This window comes from Lithohypha guttulata (genome assembly GCF_036872675.1).
Source record: "Lithohypha guttulata strain CCFEE 5908 chromosome Unknown scaffold_5, whole genome shotgun sequence".
In the NCBI taxonomy this organism is placed as follows: domain Eukaryota; kingdom Fungi; phylum Ascomycota; class Eurotiomycetes; order Chaetothyriales; family Trichomeriaceae; genus Lithohypha; species Lithohypha guttulata.
Window position 1 is genome coordinate 2218525 of NW_027042754.1, and position 18568 is coordinate 2237092.

An 18568-nucleotide genomic window follows, 5' to 3' on the forward strand; every position below is an offset into this window, starting at 1 on the left:
TATTTTGGAGTTGCGTGGTTCATCATGTTTTCAAATATGTTAAGCTGATCATGGAGGTTCAGTCATTGGTTTCCCGTTACTCCTATAGTCATGTCGCAGTCTCGTGACTTCAATATTGTCGACTTCTTCCGGTCGCGCGGACAAATGCTACCGAAGAAACGGCCAACACCTGAACCAGACCATGATACAATAGTCCTGGACATAAACACAAATGCTCCTGCTACACCTTCCAGTATACGCACTGTCAAGCACGATACTCGCAAATCGAGACACGCACCATCCCGATCAGCGAGTCGCTCTGTGACTACACCAAGAAGCGACAGGCGTATCTCGATATCAATACGAAGTCCCTCCAGCAAATTACCTACACCTGCTCAACAGCCTACGCCTGTAGAGCCATCGACGCAGGAACGTGTGAATTCGCCAAACCTATCTTCCTCTTTCTCTGTTTCTAACGTCCCCAACTCTAGTCGTCGAGTGGTAAAAGATGACAAACTACTTGTTGTACTCGATTCCGACTCCGATGATTCACTTGAGGATCTCACGGAGATATTCAGCCGGAAAAAGAAGACTACTGCGCACGCGAGCTCTTCTAAAAATGACAAAGCCATGACCGCGGAAGAGGAGGGCACATGGCTACTCAGCATGTTCACCGGAGGACTCTCAGATACGGCAGCAAGAAGACAGAAGATCAGACAACTGAAAAGGACTGATCAAGCAAATTCATTGAGCATGTCGTCTATATTTGCTGAAGAGGTCAAGGATAGGGAGGCACAGAAACGGATGGCCGAGGCAAATGCTGAAGTGGAAACTTCTGCGAAAGAGGTTGAAGCTATGAGAGAGGCCGAACGCGACAAGAAGATGCTTGCGGCTATCCTAAAAGGAGACGACGGTGGCGCCACAACTAAGGATCTTGAGCGGCTGGTGGACGCTGTCGACCGTACAGAGGTCTTGGCGGGTGAAAGAGTCTTTTCTTTTTTCGACCGTTTAGGTCCACGAGCTTCAACAAAAAGGAGAAGCAAGAAGGTCGTGTTCCCGAAGGAAGATATCCCGGCTTCAATGTGGAAACCCGAAGATGTGGACTCTCAAAATCGTGCCTACCTGTCGGGTTTGATGGCAGACCTTACTGAAAGCGGTGCTCTTTCCGACGAAGCACTCCAATGGACATTCGATTCCGCGCTCACGGAGGTGCAAGACGAATTGCAGGAGTCGTACTTGAACTGTCTATCAATTGCTAGCTCACAATGGACACGAGCTAACGTCACACCCAGCGACGTACATAGTGCGTTTTCAATGCTGGGTGCAAAGCCGGAAGCCCTTCAAGATGCCTCGCCAATAAGATCACACGCGCAAGCTAGGCGCCCCTTTAGACAGCAAGAGTTCAAGCCTTTGCTTAAAGTTCTCAGGACTTTTGCTGCGATATGTCGGGACATGGATTTTGTGACACTTAGCAAGTTATGCTCGACCCTGTCCCGACTTGCTCTTGATGACGTTGTCATGGATAACAACCAAATATGCGAAGTTGTCGAAGATCTTCTTCAGCGGATTGCCAGTCTCCCCGATCCTGCCTCCCGAAACCACGTCCACGAGCGCCTCCTTTCGGACCTTGCAGAAAATCTTACTGAGCCAGCCCTGCAAACGCAATTTCTGCGCCATTTCACCCCAACCACTTCAACAGTGGCTCAGTTACGTCTCTGCCTCGCAGCAAGCTTCTCCCTCGGCTCCAAGCGAGCGCGAAAATTCATAGCTCAACCTTCACTGAGTTTCCTGGCCACGTATGTCTCAAAATCTCCACATTTTGCACCTAAGGATCCAAGCTCAACTTTAACGACAGCAGAGGATTATCGCAATTTGACCTGCCTGACCACCCTTCTTGACGCCACTATCGCTGACGGCTATCCTCCTTCCACCTTCGCCAGTCGTAGTGACGAAAATGATTTCAATGCTGATGTCGATTCCCTTTCGGACACTATCCATTCCCTCTTCGTTTCTATCGCAGATACCGGTGCAAGCCATATGCACAGAACAAAAGCAAAGGATGCGTTGCAAGCTCTGCATTGTAGACTTGTTTATAGCGTGAGAACCACGACAAAGCCTAGAAAACATGTCTTTGACACAGAGGGGAAATTTGTCGGGGTGGGCCGCAGAAGAAGTGTGCTGCAAAGTGCAGAAGAGGTTGGTTCTGAGAGAAGAGGTCGCCAGTTTATGAAGGACTTCTTGCGCAAGAAGCAAGACAGGATCCGGCAGGAGGAAGAGGAGGAGGAGGAGGAGGAGGAGGGCGACGATGAGGACGAAGATACTATCGTGGTGAATAGTGTTGTTGACACTTGTGTTGATGCACAACCATTTTGATATCGTACAGCATTAGATTTAGTCCAGGGTGCTGCACATACATTTCGCGACTTGAAGATATACCAAATGACATATCTACTTCCTACGCTCATGGCGTGTCCAGACTGGTTCAACATGACGAGCTGGAATACGTTTTTATTTGAGTTGAAACATCGGACCTGTAAGCATCGCTTAATCTGAGTCCAGTTTCTTGGAGTTGCGAAACGTGGTCAGGGCGTGAGTGGCTGTCACGGAACATTTGCCAGGACATATGCTGCTCTACACGAACAAAGTTGAAGTCTTACTAAACGTGGCTGCCACGGACGTCCTCAGGTTTTGACTGAAACGTCGACGAAACGGTGTTATGGACAATCCATGACTGTTGTTCTTGAAAAAGACTTTTTGTTGTAATGACCGCGTAAGTTTCATACATACCAGATGGGGGCAGATGAAGACTTCCGGTCCTGTCAGTTGAGATCTGCCTCATCTTGTGAATTGATCCTCTTGACAAGATCAACTTGCGCCAAAGTTCCCACTGCCGAAGCAGTTCTTCTGCACTGAGGCTTATATTGTGCTTTTTTGTTGTGAACGAAGAGCCTTTGCGAATGTGTGGTGCATCTTCTATAGTATTATGCGAGATTCGCCTGAGGCTGAGGGTGTACACTTCGTCTTCCAAAACTGCTTTTGAGTAAATATCAAGTCATATGTAGCCCACCATTTCTCAGCTGGGATGTTCGCTGTATCTTCTGTCGTTCTGTGGAGGCGGATGGCCTGGACCAAACATCTGCGATTGCTGGTCCTGCATCGCCCATAAGTTCGGGTCTTGCATCGCATTCATCGAAAGTGGCTGAGCTAACGCATTTTGACTGCCTGCGTATACAAAAGGTGCATTCGAGGGATCGTCCATACTCATGTTACTGCTTGGCTGATTGTACGTGGCTGGCATTGTCATGCTGCGTAAAAGTGGTGCGCGGTGGGTATGGAATTGTGTATAAGCATGGGGTGACTGTACCATGCTTTCGGGAATGGTGTTGAAGTCTTGTTGTTGCGGTAAGTGATGCTGTGATTGGTGCAGATTGAGGTCGCTATAGAGAGGATGAGTATGTTGCTCATATGACGCAGGATTGGGGGTGTGGTGGTATGGTTGTTGATTGTAAATTAGAGCCCCTGGTTCATTGTTCCGAGCCCAGAAGCCAGTTGCTGGATGTGCTGCTTGAGACTCTTGCCTGGGAGATTGTGTCTGTATTCGCGCTTGCATTGATGGATGCCAGTTCGCGGCATTGGTCGGCGTCACTTCGCGCAGTCAATTTATTTTGCCCAGCATAACTCAAGCACATGAACCATACCTTGTCGCACATCGATACTGCTTTGCCAAGCTCCATGATAAGGTCTTTGGTCTCTTGTGCTCGCCATGTCGAGGGCGGTGGTTATACTGTTCGAAGGGAGGTCTGGTGAGGTCGAAGCGTGTTCCGTGAACGACTCAGTTGTGGTGTCATCTGCTCTAGAATCGGACTGTGATGTCCTTGTGCTCACGGGGTTCTGGTCTACTGGATAGAATTGACAATTCTTTTGCAACCGTATGCAATTTTGGCACCGAACTTCGTCAGCTTCAGGAGATGGTATACAGCGTATCTTGCGTCTACGACAGTGCCCTGCGGAAGCAACGTCAATACGGATTCTATAACGTCGTTAGGATCCCCTTACCACAAGCCAATGCTGTCCGATGGTACCCAAGTTTGTTCCGCTTTCTGCTATCACTGCCAGAAGCCGATGCAGCATCGTTCTCTGCATGAGGAGTAGGGTCGACCGACGACATTTCGCTATTAAGGTTCGCTTCTGGGTGGTGCAGTCGAACGCAGTGAGTGTACGTCAGATCCTACGATCAAGCCTGACTTGTGGACTGATCGCCAGTTTATGTGATATGGGCAACTCAACACCGGCGTCCATTCAACGAGTCTATGCCACAGAATCGTCCGACCTTATCCAAGAGAAGTATTGAATGACTTTGTGTTTCACTCACGTCCCTGTTGACCCAACGCCCCGGCAGTCGCATTGAGTCAAGAGTACAAAAGCACAGAGCTATGTTCTCAGAGAGTCCTTCAAGTCGTTGTAAACAGCAAATTGTTCTGCAAGACTTCTGCGACAAAACTCTTGCAATGGTAGAAGACGCTCAGTACACATTTGAATGCGCTCAACAGGGCATGAAGCTGCGACGTCTTGAATTTTGAGTTCTCGATGGCTACCTATAACCTCGAAGACGTGGGAGATGACAAAACAAAGCCCGACGTCCAGCCGCCTCGAGATCAAGGCGGTCGAAGCAGCCGAAACAATTCGTTTTGCTGATTGTACGTGTTCTATCGAGGCAGGTGGTTGCATCTGTAACGAGCAATGCTTGTTACATTGTGTGGGATGATGTTTGGAAGACTGAAGCAGCTTACCGTATTGCATGGAGGGGCGTGAAGAGAGTGGTCAACTCGCATCATAGAAGCACTGATTTGTGCGTAGTCCACGTTTGGTGCTACAGTGTTTGATCGAATGCTGGCTAGTCAGTTAGCACGAACTTTCATTTCGATGTCCCCAGTCACTTCGTCCTCACCATTCCTCAAGCTACCCTACGTACAGAAGTACTTACGATTGGCCTATCAATATGGTAGCAAAGCGTAGAAAGTTCGTGCTAGTCAAATCTAAGAGCTCAGCCAAGTACTGTAGGCGGTGCTGGTCTGACATCTTTCAATGACCGCACAACTCTTTAGCATGACTCGCACCCATAGGGAAAAGTTAGAAGCCTTGAGATGAGCCCTGACAGTCGCTGTGCAATGTGCTGTGGGGCGTATCCCCTGCTAGCTTGGAGTCGTTTTTTGGTAGCTGCAGCCCAGGCGCTGGTGGCATTTCTGAATGTGCTTTGGGATCACTCATCATACATTTTCGAGTCAGCGCAGCTGTAGCATCCCGTGAAGCGGAAGCGGAATCAGAATCATTAGACACATGGTATTTAGAAGCAGCTGCAATAATGTCCAGAGGTAGATGGTCTAGAGCTTCGATCTTGCAAGGCTTTCCACTCTTGGCAGTGTAAGTTCGGGCCATTATTTCCTCGGCGAGACCATCATGCGGACATTGCAGATCATCTTGAATGTTTGGCCAAAGTGTTAGCTGCAAATCCGCAACCTGGCCGCGCTTGTGGCTGTACAGTACTCGTATTTATACGCGACAGGGACGGTGATAGCCTGACAACCCGACGTCGGCTTTGTGCTTCGCTAATGCGATGGAGTAGCATTTGACTGTCGGGGATCTCGAACGTACGTCCTATTCCAGCACTAGAATCGTCACCAATCGCAGCGCTCAAAAAGCGTAACGAGGGGTGTAAGATTTATGGTTCTTACCTGGTACTTCTTTCAGACTAAACCTCGGAAGTACTAGCAAGACTTCATGCTCCGTGAGTTTGAACTCAGAGCGATATACTTTGCAAACAGGTACATAGTCTGTCAGTCACGTGTTCATGATCCAGCAACAACAGACACAATGTAAAGTGCTCTCAACGTCTTGACAAGCAGTCCGAGTGAGAACAGCCTCAACGTATAGACGTATAATGACATTGTGACACGGAACAGAAAACGCCTCTCTGTTATGCCGTGGCTTTGAAGGATACAAGGTCCGAAAGCGTCCTGGCGTGTCATTGCTTCCTGAAAGTTTATATGTTGTGGAGTGACCAGCACGTGCCATTGTCTGTTGCCGACGAAGACCATCAGTAGCTCAAGCATAATTCATGCTAAACAGACAGAAGGTGAACACAACCTAACAAGATCGCCTGAGAGTGAAACCGTTGAACGGCTAGACTTCGGCTGGTAAGCAGGAAGTTTGCGCGTCAATAGCTCTTTGTTAGCGAGCACGCTGGAGCTTTTCTTCCTATTAGGTCGTGATAGGACCAGACAACTTACGTCGTGGCCATTTTAGTTGTCCACGGAGCAGTCGTGATATCAGAGGGCGCAGAATAGTCATACTCTTATCGTGCAAACATAAGGAGATTGCAGACGCCGTAAGGTACCTGTAGAGGCGCCCTCAACGTGGAAAGCCAAGGACATCAACCAGTAAAGACAAGCGACAGCCATGGTGTCATCCAGCTCTGGAGTGGCGGTCACCGGACTAGTTTGATTCGATCGTACCGTAGTCTTTTTCGTGCTACCACGAAGGCACCCTAGAGTATATCAAAGCTTATCCTGCTCTCCAATCACGTACTCATAGAGATTTTGCCGATTTGATAGTTCTATGTCTGAGGTTGCTAACCAATATGGTCGACGGTTGATCAGCGTACTCGGTGTGTCGTCTGGTGTTGATGCCAGTCAAGCATGGCGATGCCACATCTCGTCAACCTTGGAAGTGTTCGACCGCGCAGACACGGGTCGTAGTCACTCTCAGCTAAGCCCAATGTGATTTGGCTTCAACCTAAATTGGCGACAGGCTTCTGATCGGATTGCGACCCGCAATTCGCCAGACGCTTCGGGCAAAAGGCAAGCGCCCGTTCTTGCCTCAAATTGCTCCTTCCCCGAAAGTACTTACTAGTACTCGTAGGTATTTGTCCCATGCCTGAGTCAGGGCAAATTGTATTGGTGCTACACACAAGACTGTATGTTTCTTACTTCGTCCCTTGGGCTAGAACGAATGTACGCATCTGTTCCACAAAAGCCACTGTGACGCATCCGGAGTACAAGTCCGTCGGCAATACCCCATTGCTGATAGTGCTGTTGACGCAGTGTTCACTACAAGATCTTCTCTTAATCACGGGTGCGCTGGTGAAGGCTGTGGCTTGATAGGCCGGCACAAGTGGAAATCAAAAGAACGTCCGGTGTGTAAGTGCAAGCCACGTATGTCAAAGCGACGGGTCTTGGAGACAGAATGCTGTGACAATATCAATTCCTCGGAGTTGCTCTCTAACGATAGTCAAAGCTTCATGCAAGATCTTGCAAACCACTGTTCGGAGTCCTCCCGTCGTTGGGGTCATCACCAATGGTCAAAGCAGAACGTCACGTACTATATCTTTCTTCTCCTCTTTCTTGTCCATTCTTTGTCGTACTCTGCTGTTTTTGAGTGTAAACCTCGACGAAGCAAGCTTGGTTGATTGTGCGTACCATAGATAAAGAAGCGAGCTCAGGAGCTGGAGGTCTATGGTATTCATGCTTTGTAGATCGTCAGAGTGATATTTCCTAACAAAGTGACTCGGTACAAGTCAGATCCCCATCCTAGAAGCCCAAGAGAGCTTAGGGCTCACGCCTCCAGGTTGCATTTCCTGGGCTTCACAAGGCTTCACCGAAGCATAATTCTTTGGGAAGTCCATCGGCTGTGTGTGCATACACTCTAGCTAAGATTGCAATCGGTCAAGCACGCCCGCTTTGTACATTTGTTCCTGTTTGAAGCGTACTCCATCGGGTGTGCCAGATCTGGACGATGATTATGCTTGGTATAAGTGTAGTCATACTCGCTGATGATGGGATGTACAGTACAGCTCAGCCTTTGCATCTGACCCCTGCAGATCTTTCAGGTATCTCTTACGCTAAGCCTGTATGCCGACCCTCTTGTTAGAGAGTAAGCACTGGGCGTCCTACTCTGTTACCTCTCATTGGGTTGTGCACGCCATTGCCTCAAATCCTGAAGGTGTTGGCAGTCATACGCTGCAGCGTCCCCTGTCGAGGAACAACCCGTTTACCGGCCAACAATAGTTCGCAAACAATCAAGATGATGTACGACGAGCATCCATCGCACGACTTGCAATTTCAATTGTGGCGCTAACGTCAGATTTCTGAAAAGCAAAGACTGTACTGTAGGTGAGTTGGACTTGAATGATCGATAATACCAAATACGGTAATTTCGATACGTTACATCATTACATCCTGTATTTCATACGATCCGCTTCTTGCACCACAACAGAACATCTTCCCTGCAAAGTTCATTCAGATTTGTGTGTGGTGATGCAGATACGAAACCGACCTGAAAGTAAATGTATCTCACAATTACCCAGCGCAGAATGGTTTTGCGCGTGGTCGTTGTCGCCGTTACGTTCCTAGCGTTCTTTTTCGTGCTCTATAACTTCCCGTGGGTACAACAAACGATCTGTTATCCATCAATTCTAGCAACAGTCTGCTCTGGCATATACTCACAACAGGAATGGGATCTGTTCTACCATCTTGGCGGAAATGGCCCCTGGATTCCACGAACGCCAGAAGGTGACGTGACTCGACTACCGCTGAAATGTGAAGTCGAACAGGTTCACATGATGTCCCGGCATGCAGAGCGCTTCCCTACTGTAAATGCAGGGGCTCGCCATTTAGGACTGTTGCAAAGACTGCAGGCGAAGGGTGTCAAACTGTCGGGAAATTTAGATTTCGTCAAAGACTGGAAGTATTTTACCAACTTTGACGATCCAGACTTCGAGAATCTTACTACTGAAGGACCTTATGCAGGTACAGTGCAAGCGACCAATACCGGACGTAAACTACGGAAGCAGTATGACAAGCTCATCGATTCTGAGCGCACGACGAAGTTGTGGTCTTGTGGTTCACACAGAGACATTGAGACAGCCAAGCATTTTGCCAACGGTTTCTTCGGCAGTAAATGGGAACAAGACAATTCTGCCCAGCTCGTGATTATCCCCGAAACAACGGATCGAGGCGCTGATACTCTCACGCCAGGCTCGACTTGCCTAAGGTACATGAACGATAAGGTCTATGGGCACGATCGTGGATACGGTGAACTAAATGTCTGGCAGAATGTTTTTACTGAACCAATTATCAGTCGGTTGAAAGAGGACGCAGGCGGACTAGCCTTGACCCCAATCGAGATCTACAGCATGATGGAGATGTGTGGCTTTGAGACCCTAGCTGTAGGGTCGAGTCGATGGTGTGATATCTTCTCGCAAGAGGAGTGGCTAGACTTTGAGTACGGTCGTGATCTACTGCATTTTTACCGAGCAGGATCTGGCAATGAATTCGCAGGAGCGATGGGCTGGCTGTGGCTCAATGCGACGACAACGTTGATGGCAAATGAGACGGCTCGAGGGATTTATTTCAGCTTTGTGCATGACGGTGACATCGTTCCTTTACTCACTACGTTGGGCATTCTAGACGAAACAAGCAATGCGAGTTTCTTGCCGAATGACAAGAGGAAAGATAAACGGAGATGGAGAACGAGTGATGTGGTACCGATGGGTGGCAGGCTAATATTTGAGAAGGTAACCTGCAGTAATACCGGAGTTGCAAAGAATCTGAGAAGATCTTATGTGCGTTTGTTCATCAACGATGGTGTATTTGATCTCGAGAAGAGGATGAAAGGTGGAGGTCTAGCATACTCGGTTGGCTTTGCCCAATGGGCCGATATGGTTCGTAAAAAGGGCGAACAATTTGGAAAGTTCAAGGAGGTTTGCGGCCTGGACAACGAAGCACCGTCAAGTATAACTTTCTTGCAACCACAATACCAGTAATCCTGGTGATTAGCAAAGCTGTTCGCCCGAATGGAGAGTAAGTTTAATGTTCTGCGTAATTACTGTGTGTAGAAATCCGCCTCAATTTTGAGCGATCGCGGCAGGGACGGGTACCTGCAGCTTCCGCAGTAATTTTAGCGATGATCTGAACGCCATCTTAACGATTGTTTCGAGATTGGACCCTGCATGACATGCGTGCTCACGCCGAAGTGCTTTGTGTAAGGCTCCGGATTTTCAGTCACTTGCATTTGCATACACTGTGACAGACTGTTGGCCTCTTCCTTTGTGCATTGACCACGGCTTGCCTCTGGGAGGCTCAAAGCGACACATTCTTTCCTAGCTCACCATTACAGAGAACCCGGTCAAGCACGCAGGAATCTTTCAACCACAACCATGGCTGAACTACAAACTCCGTCAGAGGCTTCCCAGATAAGCACAAATGGCGTTATACAAGAGAAAGCGGAATCTCAAATTGCACCAGCCACAAACGGCACAGAGGAAGCCGATTTGTTCTCAGACTCGCTCATTTCACCGTCAGTAAAAGCAAGTCTGCAAGAAGTGGGTTATACAATCAGACCTTTGAGGAGGAGCGATTACAAGACAGGTGTGTGAAGTAGATCCTGCGCGTTTGAACATGACTGAACTCGACTACAGGCTATCTCGATTGCTTGAGAGTCCTTACCACTGTTGGCGAACCTTCCGCGCAGGCATTTACCGAACGGTACGACTTTATTTCTTCGCAGAAGGAAACTTACTATATCCTCGTTATCTGCGACTCGACTTCACGAGTCGTTGGAACAGGCGCAGTCATTGTTGAGCGAAAATTCATCCATAACATGGGTCTGGTCGGACACATCGAGGACATTGCTGTAGACAAAAATCAGCAGGGCAAGAAGCTTGGTCTACGAATCATACAGGCTCTAGATCACGTCGCTGAGAACGTAGGCTGCTACAAGTGCATCTTGGATTGTAGCGAGGCCAATGAGGGCTTCTATGTCAAGTGCGGTTTCAAAAGAGCTGGACTAGAGATGGCGCATTATTATTGAAATAGCTATGCTGGCCAAATAGCATGAAATGCCTGCGGTTAATATTGAGCAAGACTGCAAGAGACCAGGTATCATATCGTTGAGACTTCGTGCTGACAGCTTCCAGGCGTTTGCGCAGGCATTCTCTTTTACCGAAGCTCAATCGCCATTCGCTACTTTAGATACCCTCTATGTTGCAGCACCTCTTTCGTAAACACCCTCGAGTCAGTGAAGGTATAGTATTTTATAGTATCAGTATACGTGCGAGCAAGAATACACACTTCGTAGTTAAATATAGTACATTGTCGGCAGTGCACTGCTCGTGAATGGTGAGCCTTCAAGTTGAGAATCACGTATACAAACCATTGTTCGAAGTCTTGAACGACGTGCTGGCCGCTCGAAACAATGCGGCCACATGTTTGTGCAGCCAATTACATTATCAGAAACAGCTTGGTCGTCTTCAGTCTATAAAATCGCGCAGTGTTCGTCCTCACAAGTCCGAGCCCAACCGACATTACACACTGTGGCATGGGAGGGATGCCGTAAAGACAATTCGATCATGTTGGTTTGTACGATGGGTTGGCAGAGGCTCTTCCCTTGTGGTGTCCAGATATCCTGCACCATGGTCCATAAATGCATGCACCTTCCTTCAAACATCTGACAGGACGCTATATCACCAAATACTGACAGCGATCGCTGCACAGATTGAACGTTGGCCCAATGGCATAACTCAAGCCGGATGCGAGACTAATAATATGTTGATCTTGAGATTGTTTTATGTGATAAGGTCTCAATCCCAGCACCGGCACTCACAAGGGACCTGCCCTCTCCTGCCCAACCACGTCTAACCTTCCAGTAACACAAAATTATGTGCTGTGGCTCCTACTTATGCTCGTACCTCACTGGAGTCCAGATTCTGCGAAGACATGTCAGGAGTTTGGTAAGACAGAAACCCGTCTTTGTGCAAGTTGAAGTTATACGGCTGCCGCTGTCATCTGCCGCGTTTGTGTATGAGCTGGCCTCAAGGCTCGTCTCTCTTCCTCAAGAAACGAGTCCTGACGATATGAACAGTCCACCTTGCGGTTGCACCATACCTTCTTGCTAACGGGTGAGCAACATCTTGAGTCATAATGGAGCTGAGACCGAAGTGACGGTAAATCCATTACACGCCATACTTTTAGTGTTGACAGAACATTCTGCGGCCACGATTGTACCACTACTCAGATGACCATGTGATCATGAAGCTTATCTTAATTCATGGATTGCACAGAAAGTCACGCACGCCATCGACTAATCGAAAGAGCTGTACTGAAAGAACACGAGACTACGGAAATTTCTAATGCTGCAGCCTACCCAACGCCGAGGACGACAAGCACGAGGCCCGTATCTTTGATCGCCCATTCACCAACACGGCTGCCTGCCCCGCACACCATTGACTCAGCACTGCTTAGTACCTCATAGAGCTATCACTGCGCAAGGCTGTCTTGGGGGATCATAGTCTTGACTTGATTCATGGCCATATTGTGGTTGCATGCAGTCTGTGTGAGTCGTCGGGACGGCAGTAACATCAAGGCCCTGGGCTTATTCGATTCAAAATGTAGCCTTCAAAAAGTGACCATCCAACGATGTCACAGGACACATATGTCGATGGAGCGATCAACATGGACAGGCCTGGAGTCCGCTGGCCTCATGGTCTTGGGATTGTAGAAGATTGCAAGGTTGACGGAAGGGCAGCGGACAGTGGATGCATGCAAATCTAGCATATTACAGGTCCAGTATCTGGCGCGACAATACGAATGTGATCTGATCTAGGATCGGAAGTTTCCATTCGACTATCCACTACTGATTGATGCTACGGCAGGATTGTTCTGTGACACAATGCATTATTCCGAGCCTTTTGACTAGTGCCAGCCAGGGCTTTGCACTCCAATGCAGCTGTTCAGTATAATGCTTCGAGAGCCGACTGGAGGACTGCTAGCAATGTAAAAGATGTAGCACTGACGCCAGCAAGCTTGCCCACCATTACCTCGCTTGTCTAGCTCTCCATGATGATCGAGTACTAGATAACGACAAGCATTAAAGAAGCACAATCGAACCATGGCACGAGGATTACTCGGAATGTATGGTTTTAACCTGGTGTACACAAATTGGGACGATTTCTAGCTGGTCCAAGTCTGCTATCACTAGCACGTCGATGTGCGTTACAGATGCACAAGCATGGACAATATATGCGAGCATCAGAAAATGCGGCAGATCGGGAGAATGGTATGTATTATGGACAATCTTCACTTTCACTCATTTGGCACGAAAAAACATATCCACCAAGTACGAAGTATAGCGAGGTATGTTGCGTGCTTCGTACGACGACGTCCGAACTCCGCTTACAAATGCCGCAGTGCTCAACGGGCTCGGCATGCACAAAATCGGAAGGATGGACAACTTCCAGGTCATGCTTACCGCCAAGATTGTACAGCTGATGATTGGACAGTGTAGCAATAGCGTCGGTAACCAGGGCATGATCATCGAAGAAATTGGAGTTCATCGAGCACGGCAAAGAGCCCGACCCCCCTAACGTCGTGACCATTCTTGAACAACGGCAACATCCTGTTTGACTCATGCACTTAGGTTGGTTCTCAGATGCATACAGGTGACCACTCGTTGGTCAGCCAAGGCAACCTTCATCGTTTTCGTCATCTGGTTGCATGCAACCACCCCTTCAGTTCATGGGCAGGCAGACGCTGTCACGCTTTCCGAAATATGGCGTTGTCCTGCCTGCCTGCTTCTGTCAGCCCAGCATCAGTCATACTCTTGGTAGTGGCAACGTTCGTGTAACATTTCGATAGTTACCCACCACCGAAGGGACACCGTCACAGTGGTGTAGGACTATCGCTGATTCATGCCAGGCACACTTGAATGTACAGGCAATGGCTGGGTTCAGTTTGAGGAATGTGCAGACAATGCGGTTCCTGTAACGTCAAAGGCACGAGCGTGAATTATTCGTGAAAAATGGCAACACAGTCGGCTAGGCTGGGAAAAGTGAGACCAGTGATGTTGTATCACACTCAGCTTCATGGTGCTTTCATAATTGCCTGGCCTAATTGTTTGAAGTGACTGCCGCAAAATTTGAAGTCGCTTCAGCAGTGCGAATGACCTACTCAATCTGGAGAGACAGCAAGAGCGAATCGTGCTTGTAGTTGTTAGAATAATCGGGCGTTGCAGCCTGTTTGTTTCCTGCCTAGTTTTATCAAAATTGATGTGGTGGCAAGAGCCGGAGCATAGCCAATAGGCCGATTTTTAGGCGCGATCGGAGGAAGTGACCCAACTGAGTCATTGCGACTGCCAGTCGAAGCCCTCCACAGCCCTCGCCTCCATCGCCACTCTCCGAATAAGAACGCTTGCTGTCCTACGCTCGTGGGCACTTGCGCTCCTCACAATCATACAATCATGAACGAAACGCTTTATCGCAGTGCTCAAACGAGCGCCAAATACTAAAGGTGAGTGCGTCCATTCAGTCGATAAAGAAGCCGCGAGCTGTACCAGAGTGTGACACATATCCGCACGATATGATGGTTACTCTTGTGAAGTCAAAAGCTACTTAGGCACGGTTTTGTGGAATAGAAACTGACTCGACCCATGCATCAAAGGCAAGAAACCACACTTGACCATCCAACCGAGTCCTCATCCTCACTAGGCGTAGAGCCTACCCACATCTTAATATCCTCACCTACTTCTGGTACCTCCCACATTACACATCTTTCGATCGCGGCGAGCACCTATAAAGACGAACAGCCTGCTTCCTCAATCTCACCTCTTTGTTTATACAGGACACCTTCCTTGAAGAGATGCGCAAGTAACCACGAACACCTACCTGATTTATTAAACCCCCAGTCGCAAGAGCCTTATCCGGAGTCACCACCTTCTCTGACTCTTTTGCTATTTCGGTCATTTGACCTCTACTCTCCACTCAATTATTCTGTCAAAACATCAACTATGGTTTTGGCACGCTACGAACTTTTTGAACCTAAACCACCTGTCAACAGCTCGTCGCCAGACCTTTCAGTAATCGCGAGGCTTTACTGGAGGACTTTCAACATTGGTGATAAGCACAACAAATTCACAACCGTTTCCTCGCGTGGCTTGATCTCTTGAAGATCTGATCGCTAGGTGGATTTCACCGCGTCCGGAATTGAGGCCCGGAGCGGTGAGCACAGAGTTGCTTGACGGGTTGGTGAAGGACCAACACTCTTTTTTCGCGTTTGAACACTCTTACCACATAAACCGCGTTTCGAATCTTCTTCACCTCGTTCTTACACACTAAGAACCCGGCGAAAACACTAGTACCCAAACACAAAAGGCCAGCATCTTCGCTCTTCAGCAGAGAATGCTCCAAGCCACACCCTTCGGGAACAATTTCCATTATGGGAATTTCTCAACCGTGAACCTGTTGAAGGCCAATGAGGACACGATTGCTAACTTCAATCTCTACTCAACTCGATATAACCCCGACCTTGGATCCGATTGTGATAGTCTTTCTCAAACGTCAACGAAAAGCTCAAACAGTCAAGAAGGCCAATCAGTATCCTCGCCAGGTAGTTATGGCTCAGATGACTCGAATGGCATATGGCTCAAACAAGAGGCTTCATCGCCATCGACTGCTACCTTCGAAAACGAGTACAAACTTCCAAGTCGGATTTCCCCACCTGTGAAGGCGAACACCAGGCCTCTGCAGCGTCTCCAGCAAGAAGTTGTTTACAGACCGAAGCCACCCCAGCAGCTTTTTCAACAGCCCGTCAGTTTCGAACATCCTGCGGAGCCACATGCACAAATATTGCCAGCATCCAGCACGGATCATGACTTATCGCAGAGGCGACGTCGAGGTCGTTCCATTGGTGCTGTACCTCCGCCACAACTTCGAAGAGACACAGATCATACGGACGCTATTGTGCGCATGATAGTGCTCTTCTGCACCAACCTCATCAATTCAATTTGGTGCACAAATGGCTCTATGGAACCGGAGTTCGTACCGACATCTGGTTCCAATGTACTGCCATTACGAGTTTTCATCACAGAGACTCTCCGCCGATCCAAAACAAGTTATTCAACTCTTCAAATCGCGCTCTACTACCTGATTCTGCTTAAGCAATGTCTGCCGCCACTCACATCTGCAGGACAGTCCGGACAATCCGGATGTCGTGCTATGCAATGTGGTCGCCGCATGTTCCTGACAAGTTTGATTCTAGCATCCAAATATTTGCAAGATCGCAACTATTCTGCTCGAGCATGGAGCAAAATATCAGGCCTCCCGCTCAAAGAGATCAACGAGAATGAACGACGTTTCCTCGGCATAGTTGGCTGGGATCTACATGTACCAAAAGCAACCTTTGAAAATTGGAGCAAAATTGTACTCAGCGTCTGTCGCAGATCCATGGATCCGAACTCTGGTTGCAAAGAAGGTACTGATAGCCCTCCTAAAGGACCAGATACTAGGCCTCCAAGGCAATGTGCTCTTTCAAACATGTGCAACGATTTCCAGGCACTTGGGCACTGGTGGAAAGTCAATCTCCAGAAGTTGCGCACGGATATTGTCAGATGTCCAGTAAAGACTCAGCAGTACGTTGAGTCTGTCGCACCATTTAGAGATTTCCCATATCTGTCACGCCCAGTATCCGAAAACAGCTTTGAGGCCGCTTTTACTGCTGACTGCCTAGACCTGAATACCACTAGCAGCGCCGACCAGTCGCAACCCTCGAGTCTCGAACGAATTGCGAAACGATTTGAACCTGTACCGGATCTGCTGCATCCGGCACCACAAATGACTGTACCACCACCACCTGTGTTCCCAAACCTTCCAACACCTCAGACTACACCACAAACCAATCTCAACTGCTGGACACCCAAGTCAAATGATCAACTAAGCAGACCGAGTATGCGATGTCGTGCATCAACATCAGCGTTAGGCAGTGCCTTTCGCAAGCATTGTCCTATGGCTAATTTGGAGCGGTGTCCGCCTCCTAAACCTCGCTCCTCTGAACAGGAATCAAGATCATGTATCCTTCCTCCAGTCATGCCTCATGCGATTCCGTCTACCGTCTCGGTGACATCCTCTCCAGAGAGCATCGTGTCAGATGCAGCTTCGTGCGCTCCACGATCACGGTCTTCGTCGATTTCTTCCACAGCCTCGTGGATGACGAACCTGCCTGCCGCAATCGACGTCATAGGAGGGTCAAAAGACGGTTACATAGTCAGCCATGAGTTACAACGCGCCATGTTGCAGTACACCAATCAGCGACCACGGCGCCCGCCGATTTCTCGACTACAGAATCCGTGTTCGCAATTGGTGGATCCTGCACCGACCGTTCTGGGCGGGCCACAGGTTGTGCCGGTTCTACCAGACCACAAACGCGGTGAACATCCTTTTCGCGAGCATGTTCTAGACGAAGGATACGCTAGTGCTGACGAAGCAAAGAAACATGGGACGGTGGAAGTACTGGCAGGTCTATATATTGACACGAGTACTGTCGATGAGGGTGTCGTCTTCTCGCGGGCGATACCGAAACCAGCTTTGGGACGTTCGAAGACTCATGTCGTCAATACAGCGCGTCAGGAGCAGGTTCCCAGAACTCAGCTAATGAAAAGGACCCATTCCGAGTCCACTGATTTTGCTGATCCTGCTCAACACGTCGCAGCTTTTACAGCTTCAGGCAATACGGGGAAGGTCGACTACTCGACCTGTTTCATTCCAAGAGCATATCTGAACACTCTCACCGAAAATGAAGAAATACTACAACCTACTCAGTGTTGGGCAGAGCCAAGGAAGCCTGTCCAAGCACGCACGCAAGGCAAACGGATGTGCTTGTCAGGGATGGACACTATCCATGGAGTATGCTAGTACTGAACATGCTCATGAGGAGTATTCCGTTTGTCTTGCGGAAGCTTTCAGGCTAGGCCCTTTCTCAAATAAAACTGCGTGGATATGCCGAGTCATTCCGTCGAGGTGGGTCGAGCTGTGTCGCCCACTTCGACCGATGACTCTATGTGGCACTGTTAAAAACTATCTCGTCGACTCGTTTGTCGGCATTTATTATGTACATAAACCTCCACCCAGGTCTTAATAAGACCACGATGGACGGCATTAGCATCTGCATAGGTCCCAGTCATAGGAAGATTGGACGCCATGGGAGTTCATATCTACGTAGCTGATCAGGAAAATCTCCTGAGTAACAGAAGAAATAAACAACTATTTTAAAAGCTTAAAACTGGTGTGAGGTACGTCTGCTCTTTCAGCGTATTGCATGTATATAGTGCCCCCATCTTGCAGAGAGGGCCTGACAGAGTAACATGCAACTGGAGGCCAACATCTACAAGCATGATTCCCGAACCAAGAGCGTATACTTCCTCGTAAAATTCATTGTTACATCCAGTACCCTACATCGAATTAGTATGTGAAATAAATTTCCACAAAAATGTGTATAGATGTGGAGCCCAACCATAACTCGGATGTGGCACAGCATCACGCCAGCTTCCACTACTAGTAGTATACGGGACTAGACTGCTGGTCACACGTTTACTCTGGGTGTGGTACGCCACGGACCGGCACGCTCAGGAGGCGAGAACCGGAACATGGTGTGGTCTAGAACTCGGGAGTACATCGAGGACCAGGACTGTAATCGTTCCATGATGTGGTGGGGAGTAGAAATAGAGTGTTGGTCAGGTAAAAATATGTATGCAACTCATGTCAAGTGGA

The 18568-nt window shown here is 48.6% G+C and overlaps 4 protein-coding genes across 4 annotated transcripts; all 4 read left to right on the forward strand.

Annotated features, from left to right (window-relative positions):
- Positions 1–90: 90 nt before the first annotated feature.
- Positions 91–2368, forward strand: LTR64_007292 (uncharacterized protein; the record flags this gene model as incomplete). Its single annotated transcript, XM_064901614.1, has 2 exons — positions 91–2307; positions 2363–2368. 2 exons carry the CDS (start codon positions 91–93, stop codon positions 2366–2368), a joined length of 2223 nt encoding a protein of 740 aa, XP_064752690.1.
- Positions 2369–8347: 5979 nt separating this feature from the next.
- LTR64_007293 (uncharacterized protein) lies at positions 8348–9799 on the forward strand (the record flags this gene model as incomplete). The annotated part of the gene is made up of 1 exon (XM_064901615.1): positions 8348–9799. The coding sequence occupies one exon, from the start codon at positions 8348–8350 to the stop codon at positions 9797–9799; it is 1452 nt and encodes a 483-aa protein (XP_064752691.1).
- A 393-nt stretch (positions 9800–10192) lies between these two features.
- On the forward strand, positions 10193–10845 carry GNA1 (Glucosamine-phosphate N-acetyltransferase-like protein; the record flags this gene model as incomplete). The annotated part of the gene is made up of 2 exons (XM_064901616.1): positions 10193–10403; positions 10454–10845. The coding sequence occupies 2 exons, from the start codon at positions 10193–10195 to the stop codon at positions 10843–10845; spliced, it is 603 nt and encodes a 200-aa protein (XP_064752692.1).
- A 5494-nt stretch (positions 10846–16339) lies between these two features.
- PCL5 (PHO85 cyclin-5) lies at positions 16340–17713 on the forward strand (the record flags this gene model as incomplete). The annotated part of the gene is made up of 2 exons (XM_064901617.1): positions 16340–16434; positions 16501–17713. 2 exons carry the CDS (start codon positions 16340–16342, stop codon positions 17711–17713), a joined length of 1308 nt encoding a protein of 435 aa, XP_064752693.1.
- Between the last annotated feature and the right edge of the window lie 855 nt (positions 17714–18568).